Source organism: Biomphalaria glabrata, chromosome 16 (assembly GCF_947242115.1).
Source record: "Biomphalaria glabrata chromosome 16, xgBioGlab47.1, whole genome shotgun sequence".
NCBI classification, from domain to species: domain Eukaryota; kingdom Metazoa; phylum Mollusca; class Gastropoda; family Planorbidae; genus Biomphalaria; species Biomphalaria glabrata.
Window position 1 is genome coordinate 7650561 of NC_074726.1, and position 24964 is coordinate 7675524.

The 24964-nt window shown below is 35.3% G+C and overlaps 1 protein-coding gene across 2 annotated transcripts; it reads right to left on the reverse strand.

Moving 5' to 3' along the window:
- Window positions 1–1420: 1420 nt before the first annotated feature.
- LOC106059667 (sodium/potassium-transporting ATPase subunit alpha-like) lies at window positions 1421–21944 on the reverse strand. 2 transcript variants are annotated; one of them, XM_056014378.1, is made up of 19 exons: window positions 21595–21944; window positions 18828–18995; window positions 18453–18656; window positions 17175–17288; window positions 16129–16263; window positions 15826–15943; window positions 15116–15384; window positions 13474–13672; window positions 13158–13269; window positions 12894–13026; window positions 11308–11500; window positions 10471–10646; window positions 10216–10352; window positions 8251–8468; window positions 6917–7268; window positions 5714–5888; window positions 4995–5125; window positions 4303–4404; window positions 1421–2356 (listed from the first exon to the last, which is right to left on the reverse strand). In XM_056014378.1, the coding sequence occupies exons 1-19, from the start codon at window positions 21613–21615 to the stop codon at window positions 2236–2238; spliced, it is 3078 nt and encodes a 1025-aa protein (XP_055870353.1). In that variant the 5' UTR covers window positions 21616–21944; the 3' UTR covers window positions 1421–2235. The 2 variants fall into 2 exon arrangements, with proteins under 2 accessions (XP_055870353.1, XP_055870354.1); XM_056014379.1 differs by having other exon boundaries at window positions 21683–21943.
- Window positions 21945–24964: the final 3020 nt, after the last annotated feature.

The following is a 24964-nucleotide window of genomic DNA, read 5'->3' on the forward strand; positions in this document are numbered from 1 at the left end:
AAAGCACAATTTTAATCCAATCATTGTAGGTCTAGTTTAATGTTAACAAAACTGAAGTTCACAATTTGAATTGCTTGACATTGGTTAAATTTAGCGTGAACATGTTTGATTAGTCGCAAAACTGATTGGCTGAGTGGTTAAGCGCTTGGCTTCCGAACCTGGGGTCCCGGGTTCGAATCTGGGATTTTCTTCTTCGTTCTAATTTTACATGTCTGAGGGTTCAGATCACTAATCTTATGTCTGAGATAACTTCTCAGTGGTCTCCAGATCAGGCAGTTCTCCGTATAGTTTTTGTTCTATTCTGGGATTTTGAATTTAAGAATTTTTAGGGCGCCCCTGAGTCCATCCAACTCTAATGGGTACCTGATTTTAGTTGGGGAAAGTAAAGGTGGTCGGTACAAGTCGTTGTGTTGGTTACATGACACCCTGCTCGTTGGCCAAAGAAACAGATGACTTTAACATCAACTACCCTATAGATGGCAAGGTCTGAAAGGGGAATTTTATTTACATCAACACGAAGATCCTGGTTTAAATTTAAATATTGTTTCAAATAAGTTTTCCTAATTTTTTTCCACCGAACGGTTTCTATTTATGTGACATTTTTTTTTTCAACTTTCAGCATTTTATTTGTGTTAAAATAGTGGTTTACTAATGCCATATTTCAAATATTTGTCCTGGTGCGTCTTAACGATTTAGTGATTATTTTATGTTGTTACTTTTCTGAGTTGTAGGCCTAAATATTACTTCCGATAAAATGTACTATATTTTAAAGACATACTTTTTACAAAGCTTATATCAACTCACTGGTGTAAAAAAGTATGGACACATGATTTCTCCCACACCCATTCTCGGATCAAGTTGAAACTTCGCACATTTATTCATTGGCATAGACAACATATGTATCAATTAATTAATTAAAATAGATAAACTAAATGTCAAGGACGCTATAATGAAAGAATCACTATTGCCAACTAAACAATATCTTCTTTTCTATGGGTGGAAAAAGAAAGAACTTGATGGAATTTTACAGTGCAAAAATGTTTCCATTATCTACACAAGTCTCGGCAAGACAGCTAAACACCTTCTACACTACCCACATCAATCCATCCAATCTGCTAAATCATGTTACAATAACAATAACAGAAAGAAAGGTAAAGAACATTTAAAGACGAGTAACAATTTTCTAAGAGGTAAATAAAAAAGTGTAACAATCTATTTACAAAATTTGACTGCAGAACTAACCCAAAAACAAAATGTGAAGCTAAATGCAAATGAGAAAGGTTGAACCTTCGACTTAATTTCGAAAAAAAAAAATTAAAGATATTTTTGAATAAAGTTTTTGTTTGTGAAAACTAAATTATAAAAGGACTTCATTCTTTAAACACTTGTCCATTTATTTAAGTTTCAAAAGAATTTTTTATTTTAGAGCATTCAACAAAAGAATTATGGTGCTAAAAGTCACGGCTAAAACAAGCATACAAAATGTTAAAAGCCTAAGAAAAATAAATTTTATGTCACTCAAGCCATATACACCAAAACATTTGTACATTAAACATTTCTGCCTATCAATCAATCATTTCATAAACCAACTTATAATTTCAATGAGACGTTCAGATTAAAAGTGGCTACGATACATTTAAAACATTCACCAGAACACACTGCATAACATTTCATATATATAAAAAAAACGAAACACTACTTTGTAATCATTTCATCAAAACACCCTTGACATTGTCAGTCTCATTTTCGCATCAAGCAAATTCTACATCTAACAAGTGAAAGAACATTGGCAGTATAAACTACAAAGCAAATCAATAAAAAAAAATGAGGTCAATTTTCTGCTTGGTAGGTGGGGCAGATGGAAGACATTCTAGACAGCTTTTTAGAGGTTAGTTAATACAAGTCTGGTCTTCAGAAAGCTTTAACCCTGCAAATTTCATGAGCCATCATCAGATTCTAAAAGTGACATTAAATTCTCAACTTTGTCCCTATCCCAGTACAACAATGAATGGACTGTTTTAACACCATCAATTATAAAAACCTATTACTTTTGCTCATATATCACAACAGAACATACAAACCATTGCATTGCATTGCTATACATTATGAGTCATTGTGAACTTAAATAGCTGCATTATGCTATACGTACACCTCAAAATAACTCTAAACTCAATGATACAGTAACATTGTAATGTTCTGTTAATACTAACATGTCTGCCCAAGGCAGATGGAGTGCTAGAAGTAGGTCTCCCTTTCCATTAATCCTCCTGGATAGCGCCTGACTATAAACCTGCGTCCCTCATCATACACAAAAATTAGGAGGCTATAGGGCAAGGCACACAGCCACCAACTGAATCTGAAAGTGATTCAAATGCCATGTTTAGGTATATGGTTCAAAAGTCATTCTAAAGTAAGTTATTCAAATGTCATGCTTAAGTAAGTGATTCAAATGTCATGCAGAAGTGATTCTTATGACATGCTGAAGTGATTCTAATGTCATGCCAAAGTGATTTGAAGGTCATGTCAAAGTGATTCGAAGGTCATGCCAAAGTAAGTGGTTCGAAGGTCATGCCAAAGTAAGTGATTCAAAGGTCGTGCCAAAGTAAGTGATACAAAGGTTGTGTCAAAGTAAGTGATTCAAAGGTCGTGCCAAAGTGATTCGAAGGTCATGCCAAAGTAAGTGATTCAAAGGTCATGCCAAAGTAAGTGATTCGAAGGTCATGCCAAAGTAACTAATGTCATTATCAAGCTAAACTAGTAGGTGACTTGAGAGATTCACACCTTGAATAGAGCAAGACTTTATCAGTCCAAAAAGCTGGACCTGTATTAATTCTTCAGATATAAAGAGCCTGACTATTTTGTTTCCCCACAAAAAACGTTTCTGCACTATTAGTAAGGAAAAAAAAACCTCATACTTTTTAAACATGGGTGATGATAATTTCATTACATAAAGAGATTTGATCTACTACATTTCATAAAGGGAGGAGCGGTGGCTCAGCAGAAAAGCGCTTGGCTTCTGAACCAAGGGTTCCGGTGCCTCTGAGTCCACCAAGCTCTAAAAGTAAAGGTGGTTGGTCATTGTGCAGGCCACATGACATCGTAGTTAACCGTGGCCCAAAGAAATAGATGACCTTTACATCATCTGGCCTATACATCACAAGGTCTGCATTTTATAAAGAGATTTCAACTATTAAATTGCATTAAGAAATTTGATGTATAGAATCACAAAATTTAATAGAAATTACAAGAAAACAAAGCTTATGTAGAAATGGCAAGAGTCCTAACTTATAGATAATACGAAGGAGATCTTATCTGCAGCAGGTACCTATAAGATCAACAAATGATAAAATAGTTTCGTAGTAATCATGTCTGGCACAAAGATGTCGGAGGATTACCAGCTCCCATCACCTCATCCTGGCACCTCCGTGCAAACGTCCACCCAGGGAAGTGGATAGGCTAAGAATGAGAGCTAACATGGCTTCCAGTGAGCTGCCACTGTATGCTCTAGCGAGTGTACCTGCATGTCGTGGGGATGTGTTTGCTGATGGCCCCCCACCACGGGTATAGCGGGGCAGTATAGGCATAAGGATGGCTCTCACATGGAGCTTGGGCCTCCGGCCCCGCATGAAATGAGGAATTCATGTCGGGGCTTGGAGGACCGTGCAACATGACAAGACGGGTGTGACTATATGATCACCTAGTCGCGGGGGTCTCCTGACAGAGAGATCAGTGAAGAGCCAATTTCTCACACTGGCCACGGGATGAAAGCCTTTCCCAGGTCACATGGCTCATAAAAGGGATGCGCTCGTCTCATACCATAAAGGACATCTGATTCAGACACAAACATGTAGATTTTAAATAAATATTAAAAATAAAGCACTACATTACAATAACCACACTGAGACCAATGAATGGTCAGCACTATTTCGAGGCTGAAACAGAGCCTCTTGATACCACGACTAATGTTTAAAATGTTTGTTTTACATGTTTCGGATGTTCCTTCAGAGTTGAAGATAATTACTTCCTAGTCCAAACATACCGCAGGACGACGGGGGATGGGAGCGGGCAGGGTTTGAACCCGGGACCATCGATAAATCTGAACGACAGTCCAGCGTGCAAACCGCATGACCAGGCAGCCATGTTATTGACAACTATTTTATCAGATACCCCAAACGATTTTTTTTTTAATTTAACCTTTATCAGGGATATACAAGAAATAAGACCTGTATGCAGTTCAAGTTTAAAGACACTTGATAAACATTGGCTCCACCTTTTAAGAAACAACATTCACAATAACAGTACCTTAATGGTGCCATCTCTAGTGCAGAATTTAAGCCTGGGCAGTAACACAGAAGTGCAGCCAATGCAGTCTCAAACAGAATGCCAAAGGTCAGATAGTGGTTGCTGCAACAGTCATATAATAAGCAAATGAAACAATGAAATTGTGCAGCACAGCTTTCATTGGGTAAATCAATTAAAGGGAGATAATCTGCATTATTTAAAAGACCAGTTTAAGATTTAATTTTTTGACAGACTTTTGAAATATAAGACAATTTCGTTTTTTACTATTTGACCAGCACCTTTTTAGAGATTATGATAAAGAAACAGTCTTCAGGCTTTAGTTTTTAAATTTTTCTTAAAGATGCCATTTAAAATTCAAAAAGCAATCTTGTCAGCTTGCTGAGTACCCCAACCATTAATGAAAGACATGAAATATTTACAGAGTCGATGAAAAAGAAATGATTATTAAGCAACAGCGAAATGAAGAGGCCAGTAGCCAAGAGAAGAGGCCAGTAGCCAAGAAAAGAGGCCACTTGCCCAAAAAAAGAGGCAATGCAATTCCCAAAAAAGAGGCAACACCCAAAAAACAGACAAAGGACAAAAAAAAAACAACTGACAATCCTTAACCCTAACAGATACAAGAAACGCACTAGACACAGGGCAAGGTGATAGGATTTAAAAACTACAGCAGCACTGCCTTCGTGGTGACTTACTTCATGCCATGCTCCAAAATGGAAAGACTTCGAGTTTTACGAATGACTAGATCTGCCCACTGGCAAACCACTATTGACACAAAGAAAGCAGCGTAGCAAGTGACTTCAAGGTTCTTGCGTTGGGCATAGGTCTGTAATATTAGGAACAAAGAAACAGACAGCAATTTTAATATTAACAGGATGTTTCCAAATGAATATTTAGGAAATTTATTAGCATTTAATTCTATACAAATGATACTTAAAACATTTTTATATTGGACAAGGAGACAAAAAGCTTAGGTGAGATCTGAATGGAAAAATGTGCTAAACAGGACGGAGCTGTAGCACTACTGGAACAGATAGATGAATGCACTGTTTTGTATTTATAACTAATAATAATTCTTAGCAGAAAGCATTGTTTTTTTTAAAGAAACAAGTGTAGCTGATTTGTTGTTGCTATTGAGGGAAAAGTTTCAAGATAAGCGTTCAGTTGTTTTTTTATGTACAAAATAAATTTAGATGTAGAAAATCACCAAACCGCATAGATTAAATTTTGAAAAAAAAATTTGTCTTTAAATAATTTTTTTTCTCACAATCAGATGAGCTTTAAACAATCTCAACAGCTGACTAATCTCACATGGAAAACATTACTTTAGCCCACAACGCCCACAAGCTAAATTAATTAAAAGAGGTTTTGACACCATACAAATAGACAGAAAGATCACAAAGAAACGACTTACCCATTGCTGACCATAGGAGTCTTCCAGGCTATTGACAGCTTTAGAGTCCCATTCTTTTCTTAGTCCCACCAAGCGGCTCATCCAAAACCCATTTTCAGCCATGACTACAAAGTATGTAAAAAAGCCAGCAAAGGATTCCATGATGCCGATTTGGCCATAGGAGACACTGATCAACCTGTCAGACAACAGAGTAGGGTACATTCAACCATTCCGAAGGTATTTGACATTTCATAATGGACACCAGAATAGCTAACATTATTTTCTTTAAGTGTTAACATATGTAAATAAAATTTAAAATGGAAAAAAAAGAATTGTGAATTTAGTTATCATGTTTAGTTTAGCATTCTACTTTTGAAACAGACCATTATTTATAAATATTTTTTTTAAAATAACTTTTATTGCTGTATTTCTTTCATGCGCTATAACATGCTTTGGCTCAAATCAGGTTTGATTTCTGGCGGAAATGATGGTGTTATATAACACAGACGTTACTTCAAAAAAGATGATTACGTCCTACATGTCATGCATTTAGTCATACATGTTAACCAATGACTTAAATTCTGCCAAGTTACTGGTTTTCCTGGCTAGCTCAGGCAACCCATTCCATGATCTAATAGTACTAGGGAAGAAGAAGCATTTGTACAAATTTGTTATTAGCATATGGAACGAGGAATGTGCCTTTATCTTTGTGTCTTTCTGAATATTTTATTAGGTTATTTGTTTTTGTATTTGAAGATTATGGTTCAGTGTTTTATGTATAATTGCTACTTTACTTTGAGTCTTCTCTCTTGGAGGCTTTCTAAATTTAGTGATTTTACTAAAGGTGTATATGTATAGTTTACTTTTAAAAGTTTTATCTAATAAAAGGTTTCCAGGCTGCTGTTAGGTACTCAGTATATACAATTCAGCTCGTCTCAAAATCACCATTTTAAAAAGTTTATTAGCATTGTTTATTATGAAAAGGGCCTTGAAATCATTCTCAATAGTGCTTTTTATTTTTGAGATTTTACAAACTTTTTTTCCTTAGATCTTTAAGTGCATACAATATCTATACTTTACTTTAAAAAGTTTTAGTTTTTTATATATCTAAATTTAGTAGGTCTATCTATAAATAGCAAGGTCTGGAAGGGCTACTTTACTTTTTTTTTACTTTACTAAATGCCATGCACAAGCACAAAAGCTTTTCCTACTAGAGCAACTTACCTGTCGTTGACCAGCTTATCCTTTTGAGGGTTTCGAGGCATTCTCTTCATGATATCAGTCTCTGGCTGTTCATAGGCCAGGGATATGGCAGGGACAATATCAGTACCCAGACAAATAAGCAGGATGGTGATAGTACCCAAACCAAGTGGGATGTCAGCCAGGAGGTACATCAAGAAGGGAATGAGCTCAGGGATGTTGGCAGACAGGGCGTAGGCAATAGACTTCTTCAGATTGTCAAAGATGAGTCGCCCTTCTTCCACACCGGTTACAATGGAGGCAAAGTTATCATCCAGTAATATCATGCCTGCTGCTTGCTTGCTGACATCACTTCCTGCTATCCCCATGGCAATACCTTTAAAACAAAATAACAATTAATAAGCTTGTCAAGCAACTTAGTTTTGTTTATTTCTATTTAGTAAATACTGTACGGGGACATGGAGGCTGAGTGGTTAAGCTTTCGAACTATGGGTCTTGAGTGAAGACTGGGGTTTTGAATTTTGGGAATATTAGGACGCCCCTGAGTCCACCCAATTCTGATGGGTACCTGACTTTAGTTGGGGAAGTAGTGATTGGTCATTGTTCTGGTGGCCGATTGACACCCTGCTTGATTACTGTTGACACTAACATCATCTACCCCATGGATCGCAAGGTATGAAAGGAAAATTTTACTTGAAAACAGTGTAGAGATGGACCAAAAAAAACAACAAAAAAAATGAAGTTTTAATGTGACAACAGAAAGTACTAAGAAACTTTACCTCTTATTGATTTTCACAAATAAGTAAAACATTTAGTTTATCAATATTTTGTATTGCACCATTTCATGTTATCAAAGATGGTTCTTTAAAAAATGTTTCCAACAAAATGGAAAAACCTTTAATATCTTTTGAACTTGTCCTATAAGGCGAAATAATATTTCTCAACAGTAAAATTGAAAAGGTATAAAACATTTAAAGTTGCACACGTGCAAATCAGTCTTCTACAATAAGAGATTTTTAAGTGGAAATGTAGAACTAGTATCAGAGTTATAAAGTTTAATTGTAAATTGTTGATCATTGCATTGGTCACACGCAACCTTTAGTAGTTTTGGCTAATGCAATGAAATATTTCATTATGTCTAAGGCTTAGTTCTCAATTGGTAAATTTAAGAGTGTGGGACATTAAATAATTACAAAACTACACAAACAAACAAGGCATGTTGGTTAATGTGATCTAAATAAACCCAATCACTTTCAAAACAGTTTGGAATGAACTGATGCAAATAAAAGCATTCAAACATTTTTATTTTATTTGCATGTATCCCAATGGTTGAAATATTTTGCTAAATTAACTCTTACCAATGTCAGCCTTCTTCAATGCAGGGGAATCATTGACACCATCGCCTGTGACAGCCACAATCTGACCCAGCCGCTGGCAACCTTCCACTATAATAAGCTTCTGCTGGGGAGACGTACGAGCAAAGACTATTTCCTTGAAGTTGGACAAGACCCAATCTATCTGTGCAGGGGTCATGTTTTTCAGGTCACCACCATGGATAACAGCTGCTGTAGCTTCACTATAGATACAAAAAATAAGAAAGGTGAGTTCTAAATACAATTTCAGCAGTTGTTTCTTTATGACCTACTCAAATGTCATCGAAAGTTCTTTGGGAACAGTACAAATGCTTTCACAAAAGTGATGACATGGCCAGTGATGTAGTGTGAGCATCAATGCCAGTCACCAGTGTTTATTTTTACTTACATTTAGTTAAAAAAAAATTTTAATGTGAACATCACTATGGTTTATTCCCATGTGGTCTGAGTAAGATACAATATAAATCATTATAGAAAGGTTCATGGCCCAACATTACAATCTAAGCAGTGGTTTATATTTCTCAGTTTAATTTAAAAAGCTTTTATCAAGTCTGTCTAGTATAACATTTGTACACGTTATTTCTGCCACACCCATTCTCGGATCAAGTTGATATATTGCACAAATATTCATTGGCAAAGAAAAAACATGAATCAATAAAAAGAAATTTAATTACTGATAATTATTTTATTTAAATCCTTCAGTATTCATAGAAGCAGCTAACTATGTAGGGTTTTATTCCCCTAGATGATTGAACCCATTTCTCCCATAGTCATTCTCAGATTAAGTTGAAAATGTAAACATTTATTGTACCTAACAAAACATGGATCAAAAATGTATTTAGCAATTACTCAATTAGCGGTAAATAAATATTTTGTTTGATATTGAATAAGAGAAATAACTTGTACATTATTGAATGAAAATAATAATAATAATAATAATGTCAGAGGGCGGTACTTCTGCAGACCTGCCACATCACCAGAAAATTCCTCGGTGGAAACTGATAAAGGGACTACGATGAAATTTGTTTCCCTTTAACGGAACTCGACCCTGGCTTCGCCAGAGAATGAATACTCGCTCTTTTAGAATAATAATAATAATAATAATAAAATAGTCTTTATTATCCGTGAGAAAATTTGTTTGAATGTGTATGTTAAATGAACAAATGAATGTATAAGTTAAATGAACAAAGACAGCAGAAGACCTTGCCGCTGAGAGAGGAGTGCCTGTTGAAGAGATAGATCCAAGGTGAGAAAGAGGCGGCGGATAAGTTAAATGAACAAAGGAATGTGCAAGTTAAATGAACAAAGGAATGTGCAAGTTAAATGAACAAAGGAATGTGCAAGTTAAATGAACAAAGGAATGTGCAAGTTAAATGAACAAAGGAATGTGCAAGTTAAATGAACAAAGGAATGTGTATGTTAAATGAACAAAGGAATGTGTATGTTAAATGAACAAAGGAATGTGTATGTTAAATGAACAAAGGAATGTGTATGTTAAATGAACAAAGGAATGTGTATGTTAAATGAATAAATGAATGTGTATGTTAAATGAACAAAGGAATGTGTATGTTAAATGAACAATGGAAAGGTTAAAGTTTAAGTTTATATCTCTAATAGGTTTCAGTAATTGTAATGAAAATTGTCCTGTTTAAACAGTCACAAAATAGTTTCTAACTCTTAAAGTGACCTCCCAAAGTCTCTTCAATCATAAAAGGTGCCGAACCAAAGCTGTATCGTAATTGATTTATTCCAACTTTTACAGAATAAACAAGTTGACAATTCGGTCAGTCAAAAAAAGCTTAGTTAAAAACAAAATAAAAATAAGCTTTAATAAAGTTATGCTCAAAGGTAAGTGATTGGCCGTTAGCTAGAGTACACAAGACAGAGCAGGACATGCAAGCTCTAAAGGCTGATTAATATGGCTGGCTTGATCCGCCGCCTCTTTCTCACCTTGGATCTATCTCTTCAACAGGCACTCCTCTCTCAGCGGCAAGGTCTTCTGCTGTCTTGCTTGCCTCTGAAATGATGCCTACACCTTTAGCTATAGCCTTGGCTGTGATGGGATGATCCCCTGTCACCATGATAATCTGAAAATGAATTTTTTGGGAAATTGGAGTAACACTAGTATGTTCCACAAAATTTGAAATTAAACTGTGCTAGCTTATCCTAACACAAGTTAAAATCAACATAACATGAAGGCTTAACCTTGATTCCTGCTTCTCTACACTTAGCCACAGCTCCTGGTACAGCCACACGAGGTGGGTCAATCATGGACATAAGACCAATAAAACGGAGACCTGATGTTGGAAAATTTGGGCCCTCTGTATCAAAGTTGAAATTCACAGGAAATTTGGATTTAGGCAGAAGATAGTCACAGAATCCTGAAAGATATCACATTTTTATTAACCAAATTATTTCAGTAAAAGAAACTAACAAACAAACAAAAAAAAAAGTTAACTAAACAGTATTGGTAAGCGCAGTAATTAAAAACTTATAAACCAAAACCAAATACTTTAAACCAAAACTATACATTATGAACCAAAACCATATATTATAATTTTTTTTTACTTTACCATAATTTAAATGTATTTTTCCAGTTACTTGAAATATTTACACGAACAAACCACTTATTCAAAAATGTTGCCAATGTAATAATGAAACCAAAGTTAAAAATTTGTTTCCACTGAAATGTTTTTCTCAGCTGTGAAAAGTTTAATCTTTTGTAAACTATTTTTCAATCCAGATGATGAAAAAGTAATCTGCTTCTATGGCTGAGGGCTTATGAAGGGGTCAAATGCCCAGCACAACTTTACTTCCCCAGGTAAGTGATGGATGGAATCTAGCATCCTAAAAATCCTAAGATTTAAAACCCAATCTTCACTGGTACTCAAACTCCTAAACATTTTTTTGAAAGTCAAGCTCTTTGTCACCCAGCTAATCATGTTGCCTTGTATGAAAATGTAACTGATGAACATACAATATTGCACAGCACCATACAAACAATATTTGACCAGAACTAAATTGTTCAAAGCTCTGTTTTACCCAGCACTCTTTCTCCCAGGCCACCAAGATCCAGGTAAGCAATGTTCAAAGCATCTTTATAGTCGTCATCCAGGGGCACCTCCTCACCATCTATGAGAATGGTGGAGCAACAGTCCATGATTCTTTCTGGGGCTCCTTTCATGACCAACAAGTAGTTTGAGCCTTTGGGATCCCAGTTCTCGTGTATTGACACCTGAAGTAAAGCATCTATTTTTAAACTGAGAATATTGAAAATATAAATGTGTTAAAAAGACAATACTATTTTTATAACACTTAATGAGCAATTATTTTGATTGTAATAACTAATGAAATCTGGGTCTGGACAGAGGAAAGAAACAATTTATTAAAGTTTCCCTTTCAGATATTGCGATCTATGGGGAAGCCTTTCAGATCTTGCGATCTATGGGGAAGATGATGTATAAAAACTGTTTTTGTGGCCGACGGTTAACAGGGGATATCAATGTCTAGCACAACAACCAACTGCCTTCACTTTTCACCAACTAATGCAAGGGTACCCATTAGAGCTGGATGAACTCAAGAGGCGCCCTAAAGATCCCGAAATTAAAATCCCCAGCCTTCACCAGGATTCCAAGCTGGGACCCCTCTAGTTAGGAAGCCAAGTGCTTTACTGCTTTGCCACTGCGCCTCCTTTTTTTAAACATGCGGAAAAACCTAAAGACATTATCTTATAGTTATCCAACATTTCCCATGAATAACTAGAATTAAAAAGAAGTCTTTATTTACAATTTACTGACAAGTCCAATATTAGGCAATATTGCAATTTTGAAATTTGGACTACAAAAAGTAAGTTCATGTGTAATCACAACAGTAATATCAGCGGTTCTCAACCTTTTAAGCTTGGTGACCCTTTTTAAAATCCCCCACTCTGACGTGATGACCCCCACACACACACACAGCAATAGAATAGACAAAATACAATCCATATTTTCGATGGTCGTAGGCGACCCCTGGCAAATTGTAAATCAACCCACCCCCACCCCCAAGGGGTCACGACCCACAGATTGAGAGCCACTGGCAAAATAAAGGCTAACTGGAAAAAAAATAGCTTATCTCTCCAGAAAGAAAAAAAGTTTCATGAAGAAAATCATTATGAATGTGAAGATATGAGAGTGAGGGCTTAATTTGTTACAGGGAGTTAGCTAAAAGTTGTAGAATACTTAGCTAGTTTAGCAACGCCCTCTAGTTGGCAGACTTTGAATGCAACATTTAGTGACGTCATGCACATAGGTGTTCTAGTGATTGTTTATATTTACTGACGGTATGTCACTCTTGAGGTTGACTACATCTACAATCATGGTGATTTGACTGTAGCCTTATGCTACACTGAAGCTAAGTTTCTTTTATACAAAGTGATGTATCAGTAAGTTTGTGAAGACATTAATAAAAATTCTCACATACGCCCGCACCGTACACCCAAACACTTAGAATATTTATCAAAGTTCTTTAGAAAAAAAGAGTATATCACATGTTTACACAGTCAAGTGAATTACAAGAAGTATTAGATCTACACTGAAGAAATATTTTTAGCACAGAAGTTGAAACTTGGAAATAATTCAAAAGCTCACTTGAAATTTATTAGTTGAATTGAAAGGTATCTCCACAATTTTTCGGTATTTCTTACGATACTCCATGACATTACCATAAGTCATCTCCATACACTTAAGGACAGCTGTCTCTGAAGCATCACCTATACATTCTCTAAAGATTAAAGGAGCAAATGTCATAACATGCACAGTCTAAAAAAATGTTTAATACATCTAGACTAACAATGATACACGCTAGTAAAAGATGCATCTTAATACAGATAAATTAAAAGAAAAAAAAACAACCTTTTAAATACTGGAATATTTTCTTGGTCAGGCTTGAACTCTGCACAATTGCACAGCATGGCCACACGTGCAAGGCAATGCCAAGTTTCACAGCTGTCTGAGATTAGTCCATCTAAGAGGAGTACAAAATAAACTTATGTCCCGAGGATAATAGCAGCTTATAAGCATCATGGGCACACATTTCTATAGATATTAGTTGTGTTTTGGTTTTAATAAAAAAAAAATGAAATCTGGTTTCAGGAATAAAAAGGGAAGGGGTTTATTGAAAGAAATATAAAGATTACAAAAGGCAAGTGCCATGAGAAATGTAACATACTTGACAAATCCTCTCTAGTGTCTGCCTCAATGATTTGTCCATCAAACCACATGTGGGCCACAGTCATGCGGTTCTGTGTGAGTGTTCCTGTTTTATCTGAGCAGATTGTTGAGGTGGAGCCCAGTGTCTCGACTGCTTCCAAATTCTTTACCAAGCAGTTTTTCTTGGCCATTCTTTTGGCAGTTAGAGTCAGACAAACCTAAAATAAAAAAAGTTTTGCATAATGAATACCTTGACGTAAACAAAATGTGGGAATGAAATAGTTTTTTTTAACAAGATTCTTAGAATATACCCCCCCCCCCCCCAGATTACAAAATAAGTAAAAATAAACTAAATGCATGATGCATGATGCGTAGGATGTAATTATCTTTTTTAAACTAACGTCTATATCATTTAAAATAAGAAATAAAATTTTAAAACCCGCACCTATATAAATATTGATGGGAACTAAACTAATTTTAAAAAGCTAAACTAAAACTAAGTTTCAACTAAGCTAAACTAAAAGTTTATCATCAATTTCAAATGATAGCAACATATAAAAAAAATAAGCTTTTTCTAAAAAAAAAAACTTAAAAAAGACTTTTCATAACTTTCTTTTTGTTTTGTTAGATCTATGCTTAGTTATGCCTACGGTTTGATCTAGATTTAGTTCTTTTAACATTGTTGAAATATTTCTCCATAATAAAATCAGTAATAAGGAAGATGTTTCTTGCATAAACATTATAGCACAAACCAATTTGAAAAAAAGGATGTCTAAATAAATGTGTGTATTTTCGCTTAGAATTAAAACTTTTATTTAAAAAAAACAACGGAAAATTTTACTTAAACAGGTAAAGTTTAAAATCTCAATACAAATAAATCTAGTATTTCACATTTAGATCTAGTAATCAACGAGGAAAAAAAACAAAATTGCTGGAGTTTTGAAACATTTGACCCATGCAACTATTTTAGTGTAAAGTACATTGTTGTCACCTAATTTCATGAGCGTAGCCAAGAGATGTTACAAATTTCCACCAGTGGCTGGGCTCCATTAATAAAGTGCAGTGAATGGTCATCTGCCAAAATTGAAAAAGACTAAATGGGGCTCAACAAAGATGGCCAAATCGGATTTTAGGAGTCAGTTATGCGGATCAGGTCTCAATCAAGGAAATCCTCAGGTTATATGCGCAAAAATAGCGTTGGCCTCATGATCTTGTGATTTTATTGATCAAGTTTAATCGTTTGATTGAAAATTGTACTAAATATATTTCAATAAATTTCTAGATCTTGATAAAGTTCTTTAGAATCTAGATCTATTTTTTTCTGCAGTGCAGACTAGATGTCGATAGAAATCTAGAGATTTCGACTAGAAGATTTTGGATTTTAAATTGGCTAAATTCTTTAAAACTAACAAAATAGTCAGATCTAAATATATTGCTATCATATAACATGATTAAATGTATGGCTAGTCTGGGATCGTCTTCCAATTCCTTCAAATATTTTGGAACAAACAAAAAATAAGCATGAAATATTTCTGGTAAAAAAAAAAAGGGTCTAGACAGAAAAAAAATCTAGCTTGGGTCATTTTTGTGTGTACGTTGTGTACCCCACCTTTGAACACTAAGAACATTAATATTAACATAGATAAGTAAATGCTATTTACTGTCACTGTCACTAGTAAGCCCTCTGGGACATTGGCCACGATGATTCCAATCAGGAAGATGACAGCATCTAACCAGTAATAGCCCATGATGAAAGCAATGATGAAGAAGATGATCCCCAATGAGACAGACACAGCGGTGATGATGTGAATGAAGTGAGAGATTTCTCTGGCAATAGGGGTGGGTCCAGCGTCTAAGCCTGTGGTCAAATTGGCAATGCGCCCTATAACCGAATTGTCTCCAGTCTTCACAACAATGCCTTTAGCAGTACCTTAATAATAAATAATAATAATAATCTTTATTACCTGTGAAGAAATTTGTTTTACAATTATGCAGTACATATAACACAAGAGCAAATAATTCATAAGTTCACAAAATGTATGAATTCTTCAACATTACTTGTGATATTTACAACAGTAAGTGACGTTTTATTTAATGATTTATTTCATTGAAATTGAAGTCTTATAAATTCTTGTATCTTTGTTTTTTTTAGAATCTATGTTTTGAAATGTATCTTCTTTGTGGTGGTAAATGTTAATTGGAAAAAAAACGTGTACAGTAGTTGCTTGCTTTAGTCAAATTTTTCAACCACAAAAGAAATGATTAGAAATAGATAGTAGCTCCTGCTCCGGCCAACACTATTCGGCCATATTCTTGATTTTTTTTTTAAACTAAAACACTTATAGACTTTTGAAAGAATATTTAAGCATACCTTCAACAGCATTGGTAGAGAAAAAAGCCAGATTCTTTGTCTCCAGGGGATTCTCATGAGTGAAAAATGTGGATCTGGATTGAGGTTCTGATTCACCAGTCAATGAGGAGTTGTCCACCTGTTTTGGAATGTAAAAAATCAAAATTGGTTTCAAATTAGTTTAATCATTTGGAAGCGTACTATTACTACATATTTTAACAGATTATGGAAATAAAATTGTCAAACCAGTACAGTGTTTTTGTTTGCTTAATAAATGTTGAGGCAAACAGCACTTCAATTAGCACTGCAGCACATGATCCGTACCTTAAAGCCATGACAGCTTATTATCCTTATATCTGCAGGAATGCGGTCACCAAATTTCACTTCCACAATATCACCGACAACAACATCTTGGGCAAGTATATTCAGCTTTTGTCCACCACGAATAACTAAAGCATGCTAAAAAATAAGATATTCTCGAGATTGTATATAATAATAGCTTTTAATATATATATATATATATTGTTATGACATGATTAGGAATTTATGACATGATTAGGAATTAGTTATTTGTTTCGGGAATAGGGTAAAGTTTTACTTAGCGACGATGACGTAAAGTTGGTTAAAAAACAAGACCGCTCTAAGTGACGCTAAAAAGAAGACGCTTCTTGTAGAGCAGTAGAATAGACATACGGATTTACGGACATAGCTGACATCGGACGATCCCTTCTTGATTATTAAATATACTTGTAGAACAACATCAGCATCGACTACATATTTTGACTGTTTCGGCCTTTCGCCGGTGTTACTGAAGTAGTTCGAGTTCAGTGTTACTTCTAGTCAGACGTAGATCTACACTAGTTATATTTCATCGAATCAACACCGCGCGGAAGCCTTAAAAACATATATATATATATATATATATATATATATATATATATATATATATATATATATATATATATATATATATATATATATATATATATATATTTTTTTTTTTTTTTTTTCTGATGTAAGAGAAAGGTCTAAAATGTTTCTACCACAGGAATTTTTCCTAGACAATTGTCAATTTTCAAAAATTCTTTTAGGGACATAAACATTTCAAAGCTTCTAAATTTACTCCCCTTATATTTTAGAAAGGGCATAGATAATGAGTGAGGCCTACAGTTAACCTGGAATTTTTTCCTAGACTAAATTTTTAAAAAATCTTTTAGAGACAAACATTTCAAAGCCTCTTGGGTTACTCCCCTTGTATAATAAAAATAATTTGGTTGAAAGTATATTTAGAAAGGGCTAAGATAATGAGCGAGGCCTACAGTTAACCTGCTGACCAAAAACACAGGTCTGAGAAGAAAAATGTACTGTACCGGTGGAACCATGTTCTTAAAACAATCCATGATGCGGGAACTTTTAGATTCTTGATAATACGAGAAGGAGCCAGTTAGCACAACAACCAGAGCGAGCACAACCCCGAGGTAAAGCTGTGGAGTAGAATTTCAAATCATCCTCATGCTAAAGAATTTATTTCAAAAAGGTATCACAAATATACTTTAAATAAATAGCTTAAAAAAGAATTTTCAGCACACATTGTATTTGTAGAGCTACCTAAGCTAAACTTGAAAAACATTTTTATTGAAAAAAAATATAATAATATAATAGGAGTATATCTATTTTTAAATTAGGCTACTAAATGGTGAAGCATATAATTGTTTTTCAGTCTATTCTTAGTGAACCATGACAAATTATTTTTAAAAATGGACTAACAGTTAATGTGAATCTCACCTAGTATTTATTGGGCTACTATTGGGGTGAAAAATCCTTCCACTGCCATATTATATCAGCCAAATGAATTTTTAATGGAAGACATTTCCCTATAGCTTTTTCATGTTGGTGATACAGACAAGAACTGTGACGTTTCTTTAAGGAACCTTAACCTACTACCTTGACTCAGTTGTCCTGGGAGGTCAAAGCATATATTAAGGAGATTGGTGGATCGAGATATGGCAGGACGGGCATGGACATAACAGAGGAGATTAGCCCAATGTTGAAATACTTGCTCAGCCCTATTCTCCACTCATAGTCAAAAGGATTAATTTAAAATTAGTCAAGTCACTAGGTTAACATTGGACATGACTTTTTTATTAAAAGAAATTAATAATTTAAGCAATAAGTAAAATCACACCAAAACTGTACATAACCTGCAAGAGCCTTTCAGTGAGCGCCTTGAGTTGTACACTTAATATCCACAAAAGCATTTGTTAGATAAAAGGTTTAAGCCTAATCTTTTGGATATTGAGAGCCACAAGGTGTACGACTTAAAGAATTTGCCATCCAAGTAACCAGAAAGACTAAACAGGAGGTTCGCTGAGTGGCTAAATTTGGCTTCTGTACATGGGGTCCCGTGTTCAAATTTCAGTGAAGAGTGGGATTTTGAATCTCATAATTTTTAGGGCACTCCTGAGTCCACCCAAATCTAATAGGTACCTGACTTTTGCTGGGAAAAAGCGGTTGGTTGTTGTGCTGGCCACATGACACCCTGCTCGTTAACCATTGGCCAAAGAAACAGATGGGAACTTTACACTTTAAATGGGAGTGGTAAGTATGTTTTCAAAACATGAACATGAAAAATTATTTTAAAATCTCACATTGTCTCCAGAGGCTGTCGGGTCCTGGCTGATCTGTATGCCATAAGCAATAAAACACAAGATGGAGGCCACCCACATCAACATGTTAAATCCACCAAGCATGTTCCTACAAAATTTAACCCATTCTGGTGTAACTTTAGGTGGGCTCAGCTGATTTTGACCATATTTGGCTAGGAACTCTGCAGCTTTCTCTGGAGTGTGACCCTAAAATAAATCGAAGAACAATTTTGAGCAAAAATTTTGTCTAAGAAGCAAAATATTTAATTTTAATGTTATTTGAAGTGATAATCAAAAAGATTTTGCTACAACAGTTAACTTGAACCTTTGAGACAAGTCTAGATCTCTACAATTAACAATGAAATAAAAAGAGCTTACATTTACTGGGTCAGTTTCAAGACGGTTATAAAGATCTTCAAGTGAAATCTTGTGTTCATCCATATCCAGCTCTCTCTTAAGTTCGACCAATTCTTCATCTTGACCTTTCTTTTTGGTCTTTTGCTTAGCTTTTGCTGTGTGGCCATAGCTGGCTTGTTCAGAGTCAGCCTATTAAATACAATCACAGTCACATATTAGCCCTATAGTAAGTTCTATGACAGGCAAGCAAACCATGATCCAAACCATGGTCCATCTTTTTGATGGGAATCAAAATAGACTTGACTCACTTGATACTGGTTTTACTCTCAATGGATTTTGTCAAATTGAAGTCATAGTTCAGGAAATATATATATATATACTAGACATAGATCTATATTACCCGCGGCCCGAGGGTCTTAATTTGCGTATCACTGTCGATATAGATCTAGTCATTGAGAGTGCTTTGGAAACAATTAAGCGAAATAATGCTATAAGTAGTATAAGAAAGCGAATGTGTGAATTAAAAATAGTATTAATTTTTAATGGAGCTATCAAAATGCCTAATCGACCTAAATCCATTTTTTTAAATAAAAACATTTGCTTGTAGGTCTACATAGATCTATATTTAGATCTAGAGTCTAGATATTATTATAAAAGATTTCTATGTCTAGATCTAGAATAGGATAATTTACAGGTTTAAAAATGAATACACACACTCACATAAAAACGTAACTAGATCCAGGTAAAGATCTATTTAACGAAACAAAATCTGAGTTATAGTTCACAAAAGCGTTTCTCAAACTGGGATGCACCCCCACCCCTCATGGGGACGCGTTCTTTCAATTTGGTGGAGGGGCCATATCCTAATATAAGGGGGCAAGCTGGTCAATTCATTTTTCAAAGGTTAAAAAAGAAGTTTTCATTGAAGTTATCAATCCATGTTTTAGTTTTAACCAAGTAAAATAGCATTTTTACCATTCTCAAAAATTAAAATATTTCACATTAGAGACGCCGTTTTATCTTCTTAGCATTAAAATGTTTTTCAATTTTAGCAAGAGGTGTCTACATCAACAGGGCCACCCGAATTGCAGAAGTCACTCGCATAGGCTAGTAGTAGGCCTAGGCCTATAGAAAGTATAGCAGAGAGATTTAAACATATTCTTGGTTTAATCTTCACTCTCTAATAGTATAACTACTTCTGTAAAAAGTTAATTTCCCTTTTCAGACCTTGTGATCTATATGGCAGATGATATAGAGGTCATATGTTTCTGTTGCCTACGGTTTACGAGGGTGTCATGTGGCCAACACAACGTCCAACCGCCTTTACTTTTCCCCAAATAATGTCAGGTACCCATTAAAGCTGGGTGGACTCAGAGGCGCCCAAAGATCCCGAAATTAAAAATTCCAGTCTTCACCAGGATTTGAACCCAAGATCCCTGGTTCAGAAGCCAAGCGCTTTACCGCTCAGCCACCACTTCTGCATTGATTTCAATTAGACTTGAGTTATTCAGCAAGCAATTATAAATTAAACTCGGTAGAAGTGGAGAGTGTAGAAAGTGGATGCCTTCTATCCACCTACAGTCCATCTCCCGAACTGAAAATTAGAGCGTCAACCCCTCTGTAGGTAATATTTCTAACACTCACTCAAATAAAACATTAAGGCCAATGTTTCTCAAACTTTCACCGGTTGTGCTCCCCCCCCCTTCCCAAATGAAACATTCGTTCGCGGCTTCCCTTTTAGCCCGACTAGGACCTGAAGGAGCGCTGTTGGGTCTGGGAAACTTTTAAGAATGCAATAAAAAAAAGACATTGACTAATTATAGCACAATTTTGAGGTTTTATTTATTTTTTCCTGCATAAATATGATTATGAAGATCACGATTGTTTGCTTAGATATGTGAAACATTCACTTTGTTTACATTCCAAAATTACGTAATAAATGTTCAATAGAGCAGAGTAGTGCTAGACCGTTTATGTTTTTTATTCTAAAATATTGCTTTAAAGATAATTGTTGTGTTTGATAGATAATTATGTTTACTAGAAAAAGCTATTTCTGAAATAGGGCCTAGTATTGACTTGCAGTAATTTCGCCGTCATCCAGAAGTTTTCTTCTGGCGCAAACAACGCCATTCCTAAAAAGAGATAGGGTGGGCCGATACGAAAGTGTTTTCTTGCAATCGGAGCGCATTATTCATCCAAGTTTTTAAAAAGTCGCAGGTCAAATATTATGTCTAATAAAGAAGCAACACTGACCAATGTCTAAAAAAAGAAGCAGCAATGACCAATAGGCCTAAATCTAAGACAAACCACTAAGCTTACACTAAAATCTAACTGGGCCTAGTTCTATTCGTTTGGTTATAGACCTAGAGTCTACATATTTCTAAGAAGAATCTGGACATATCAACATTTTACATCAAACAGACCTACAAGCTCTTGCCTAAAAGGTTCATCTAAAAATTAGTAGGCCTGCGCAAAAAAAGGGGTGGGGATAACAATCTAGGGCATACAGGAGACAGAAAAGTAGTTCTGATCTAGACCCCTTTATACCTTTTCGAGGTTCTATGAGAATGATTCTCAATCTGGAGTGGCACTGATACCACTAAACATAGCTCTAGAAAAAAAAGTTGCTTTTTCGGGTAGGCTACTACGTAGTAGGCATAACTTGTGAAAGTCTACTAGGTAGGACTACCCTTTTTTTTTTCCTTTCACAATGGTGACAGCTTTGTGTCCATTACTTCTGGTCAAGATGGACAAGACTAACACATACTATTTAAGTATTAAGGCTTACGTGCTGGTTTAAACTGCTCATTTATCCTTCTTAACTCTGTGCAGGACCGGTAGCTTTGCTATTTGCGAGCACACAAGTGAATACTTAACTTTAGCGGTGGGTGTCCAGGAGTCAACCAAATTGACCGATCGCTTTATGAATTTGTTTCTATTTCACGTTGTTTCCGTTTGTCGTCTCCTTGCTCCGATGAAATTAGAAAAGAAAAAAAAATGCGCAAACTAAGTTTCAGCGAGTTTGGTAACCCTTGAGAAGGTCAGATGTGTTCTGCTGAAGGTATCCAAGTCTCGATTCAGGCAAGAACACAGGACACAGAATATATCGAGAAAGATGGTCTTGCTTGACCGGCGACAGACGTCACTGTTCACGTGGTTTTCAAGCCATTTGTAGTTTTATTTAGGCACACATGTCCCAGTTCGGTGCGCGTCTCCTGCTTCAACCCACCCCACTTCATTATTTCCATAGGCTTAGTCTTTCTTTTTTTTTTTAAAAAAAGAGCATAGCCTATGACCTACAAATGTGATGCGCCCCACCACCATTTTCCCTCCGAATCTATTAACATGTACCAACAAGTCAACCCATTTGCATCTTTATAATATTTTCTAGAAATTTAATATGATAAATGTCGTAAGTTTATATGCACTTAAAGAGTAAAATGGCGACTACCAAGTTATTACAAAGAAATGGGGAGAGTGAAGCTGGGGTATATTTGCTGTCTGAGAAATGTCTAATGTTGGGAGCAATTCTGACCTTTTTTTTTTTTTTTTTTTTAAAGCATATAAGAGTTGGATCTCTTTCTAATAATTAAACTTTTCAAAAGCCGGTTTAGGGTTATTATGAAAGGGAGGGGAAGGGGCACAAACTGCTCTAAACCAGCTGGTAGGAGGAAAAAAGAGGGAGGGGGGCGTAGAGTTCATAAATTAAGACTCTGGCCGAAGTCTACTAGCTTTGCTTTACCAAGACTATTGATTCATCCGAGAGCGATTCTTCTCATGTTTAGTTGTCGAGCATGCGAAGCGACAGAATGGTAACAAATATTTAGTCTGTTTTGGAGTACACTCACCGAAAGAGACAATAACTTTTACAAAGCTTATATCAACAATCAACACACTCTGTCTGTCTGGTCAAAAAGTTTGTACACGTTATTTCTCCGACACCCAATCTCGCATCAAGCTGTTATTTTGAACTAATATTTTTTCTGACCACACAAGAATATTAAACAAAAATTAGTTAATTAACTACCGGTATTGGTAATTATTATTTTGTTATGTATCTCGAACGAGGAAAAGAAATTTTCCTGTACTTATAAAGTAGTATTAGTTGAATTAGTTCCCCTTATTGCTTGTAGAAAAAAAAATGCAAATAACTATAAAAACCTATTTCATAAGCTTCTTTTTTATATAAATTCCTTTAAAAAGCGACGACTCAGATAACCCTTTTTTTTCTACCCCCGCCCCCAACTCTTTCCAACTGATCCAGATATTGATAGGATCATATATTGAGAAACTAAAAACAGGTGGGAAAAATGATAGTGGGAGGAGAGAGAGAAAGAAGGGGGTATCTGTGTGAATATTACCGTGATCGCTTTTTAAATGCTTTTATAAAAAGAAAAAAAAAAGTTGAACGACCCGGATTTTAACTCGTGGACTCTTAGTCTGCTCAAGCCAACGCACTAACCACTATGAAAATAGAAGGTTTTATAGTTATCTATTGTAAACTTCAAACTATAAAACAAAGTATAAAGGGGGCTAATTCAACTTATAGGCCTACCACCACAGCAGTCAAGAAAATTTGTTTCACTTTTTTGATACCAAAAAATAATTTTACCAATAGTTAATCAACTAATTGGTTATTTAAAAAAATATATATTCTTGTTTAGTCAGGTAAAAAAAAGTGTGCACAATTTTAGCTTGATTCAAGATTGGGTGTGGGAGAAAAAACGTATAAAAACTTTTTACCAGACGAACTGACAGACAGACAGACAGAGTGAGTTGATATAAGCTTTGTAACAAAAAGAAGGCTACACGGGTAGAAGGGCCGGCACGATTCGGTCCACTTACGCAGTGCACAAAAAAAAAAAAAAAAAAAAACCCTAGTCTAATCCAGACAAAACCAGCTGGGCTGTTTCTATTCACCCACTTTAACGAAAGACGCAAACTTCATTGCTGAAAAAAAAAATAATAGGAAAGTCACAGTATATAAGAACTGAGAACATATTGCATTTAATTATTTGTACACTTAAGAATGTTTCTCTTTTAATATAGATAAAAAATATTTATAATTATATATTCTAGTAGTAGTACTAGGCCTGGTTTTTATTCTCAATTAACTCTTAACATTTGCTACTTTTAATGATAGATACCAATATCATTATATCAGACACTTTTAATTCACCCAGTAGGCTGCTACATTAATATGGCTTGTTGGAAATAATGCGCTTTCGGTTGTGGACAATAAGGGTTATGTGTCTAACCTTTCTAGACCCAAACTTGCCAACTTTACAGTGGAATTATTGAGAACTTTAAAGCTTTACGTACTTTACATGGAGACATTTATTCCAGTAAACATACTAATAAGTCAAGGTCTTTAACAAAGAACACATCTGGAGGCTATTTTTAATCAAATCGGTGAAGCAGAACGTTAGACGCCATTCGTTAAAGGACAGACATTTACAATTTAGGATGGCTGCCTGGTCGTGCGGTTTTCTGGCTGGACCGCCGTTTGGATTTATCGATGGTCCCGGGTTCAAACCCTGCCCTCTCTCATCCCCCGTCGTCCTGCGGGAGGTTTGGAATAGGAACTATCTTCAACTCTGAAGGAGCATGTAAAACATTGTACAAACAAAACATCATTTCATTACTAATTATGCAAATCCGGATGTGACGTTTAAAAATTTTAAAAGATGGCACTGGTGGGTTAAATATTTTATCTGAATGTTACTAACTTTAAAGATAGGAGAGTGGAATGTAGAGATAGATTGAATGGATGGATGGATGGATAGATAGACAGACAGATCTACAGGTAGATAGGTAGGTAATGATTAACATGTTCTACATTGAAAATTTAATACGCCCACATCAGTTTAGATTACTACCTGTTTGGAGCTACAAACGACCGAGTATTAACAGTTTATATAGTAGTGGACTAATGTGCTAAAAATAGACGTCTCTAAGCACTTTCTGTCATCTAATGTTATTTGATGTAAGAACAACCGGCTTTTGTGATAGGCAAACTAGGCAGTCGCCTTTGGCCTCCGATTTGCGAGGCCACCCACAGGATTCAAAACAAAATTTTAGAGAAGAAATACCGAAACTCGTCCAAAACGTTATAGTTTGAATAAATTTCGTAATTTTAGTTTATTTGTTTATTTTTC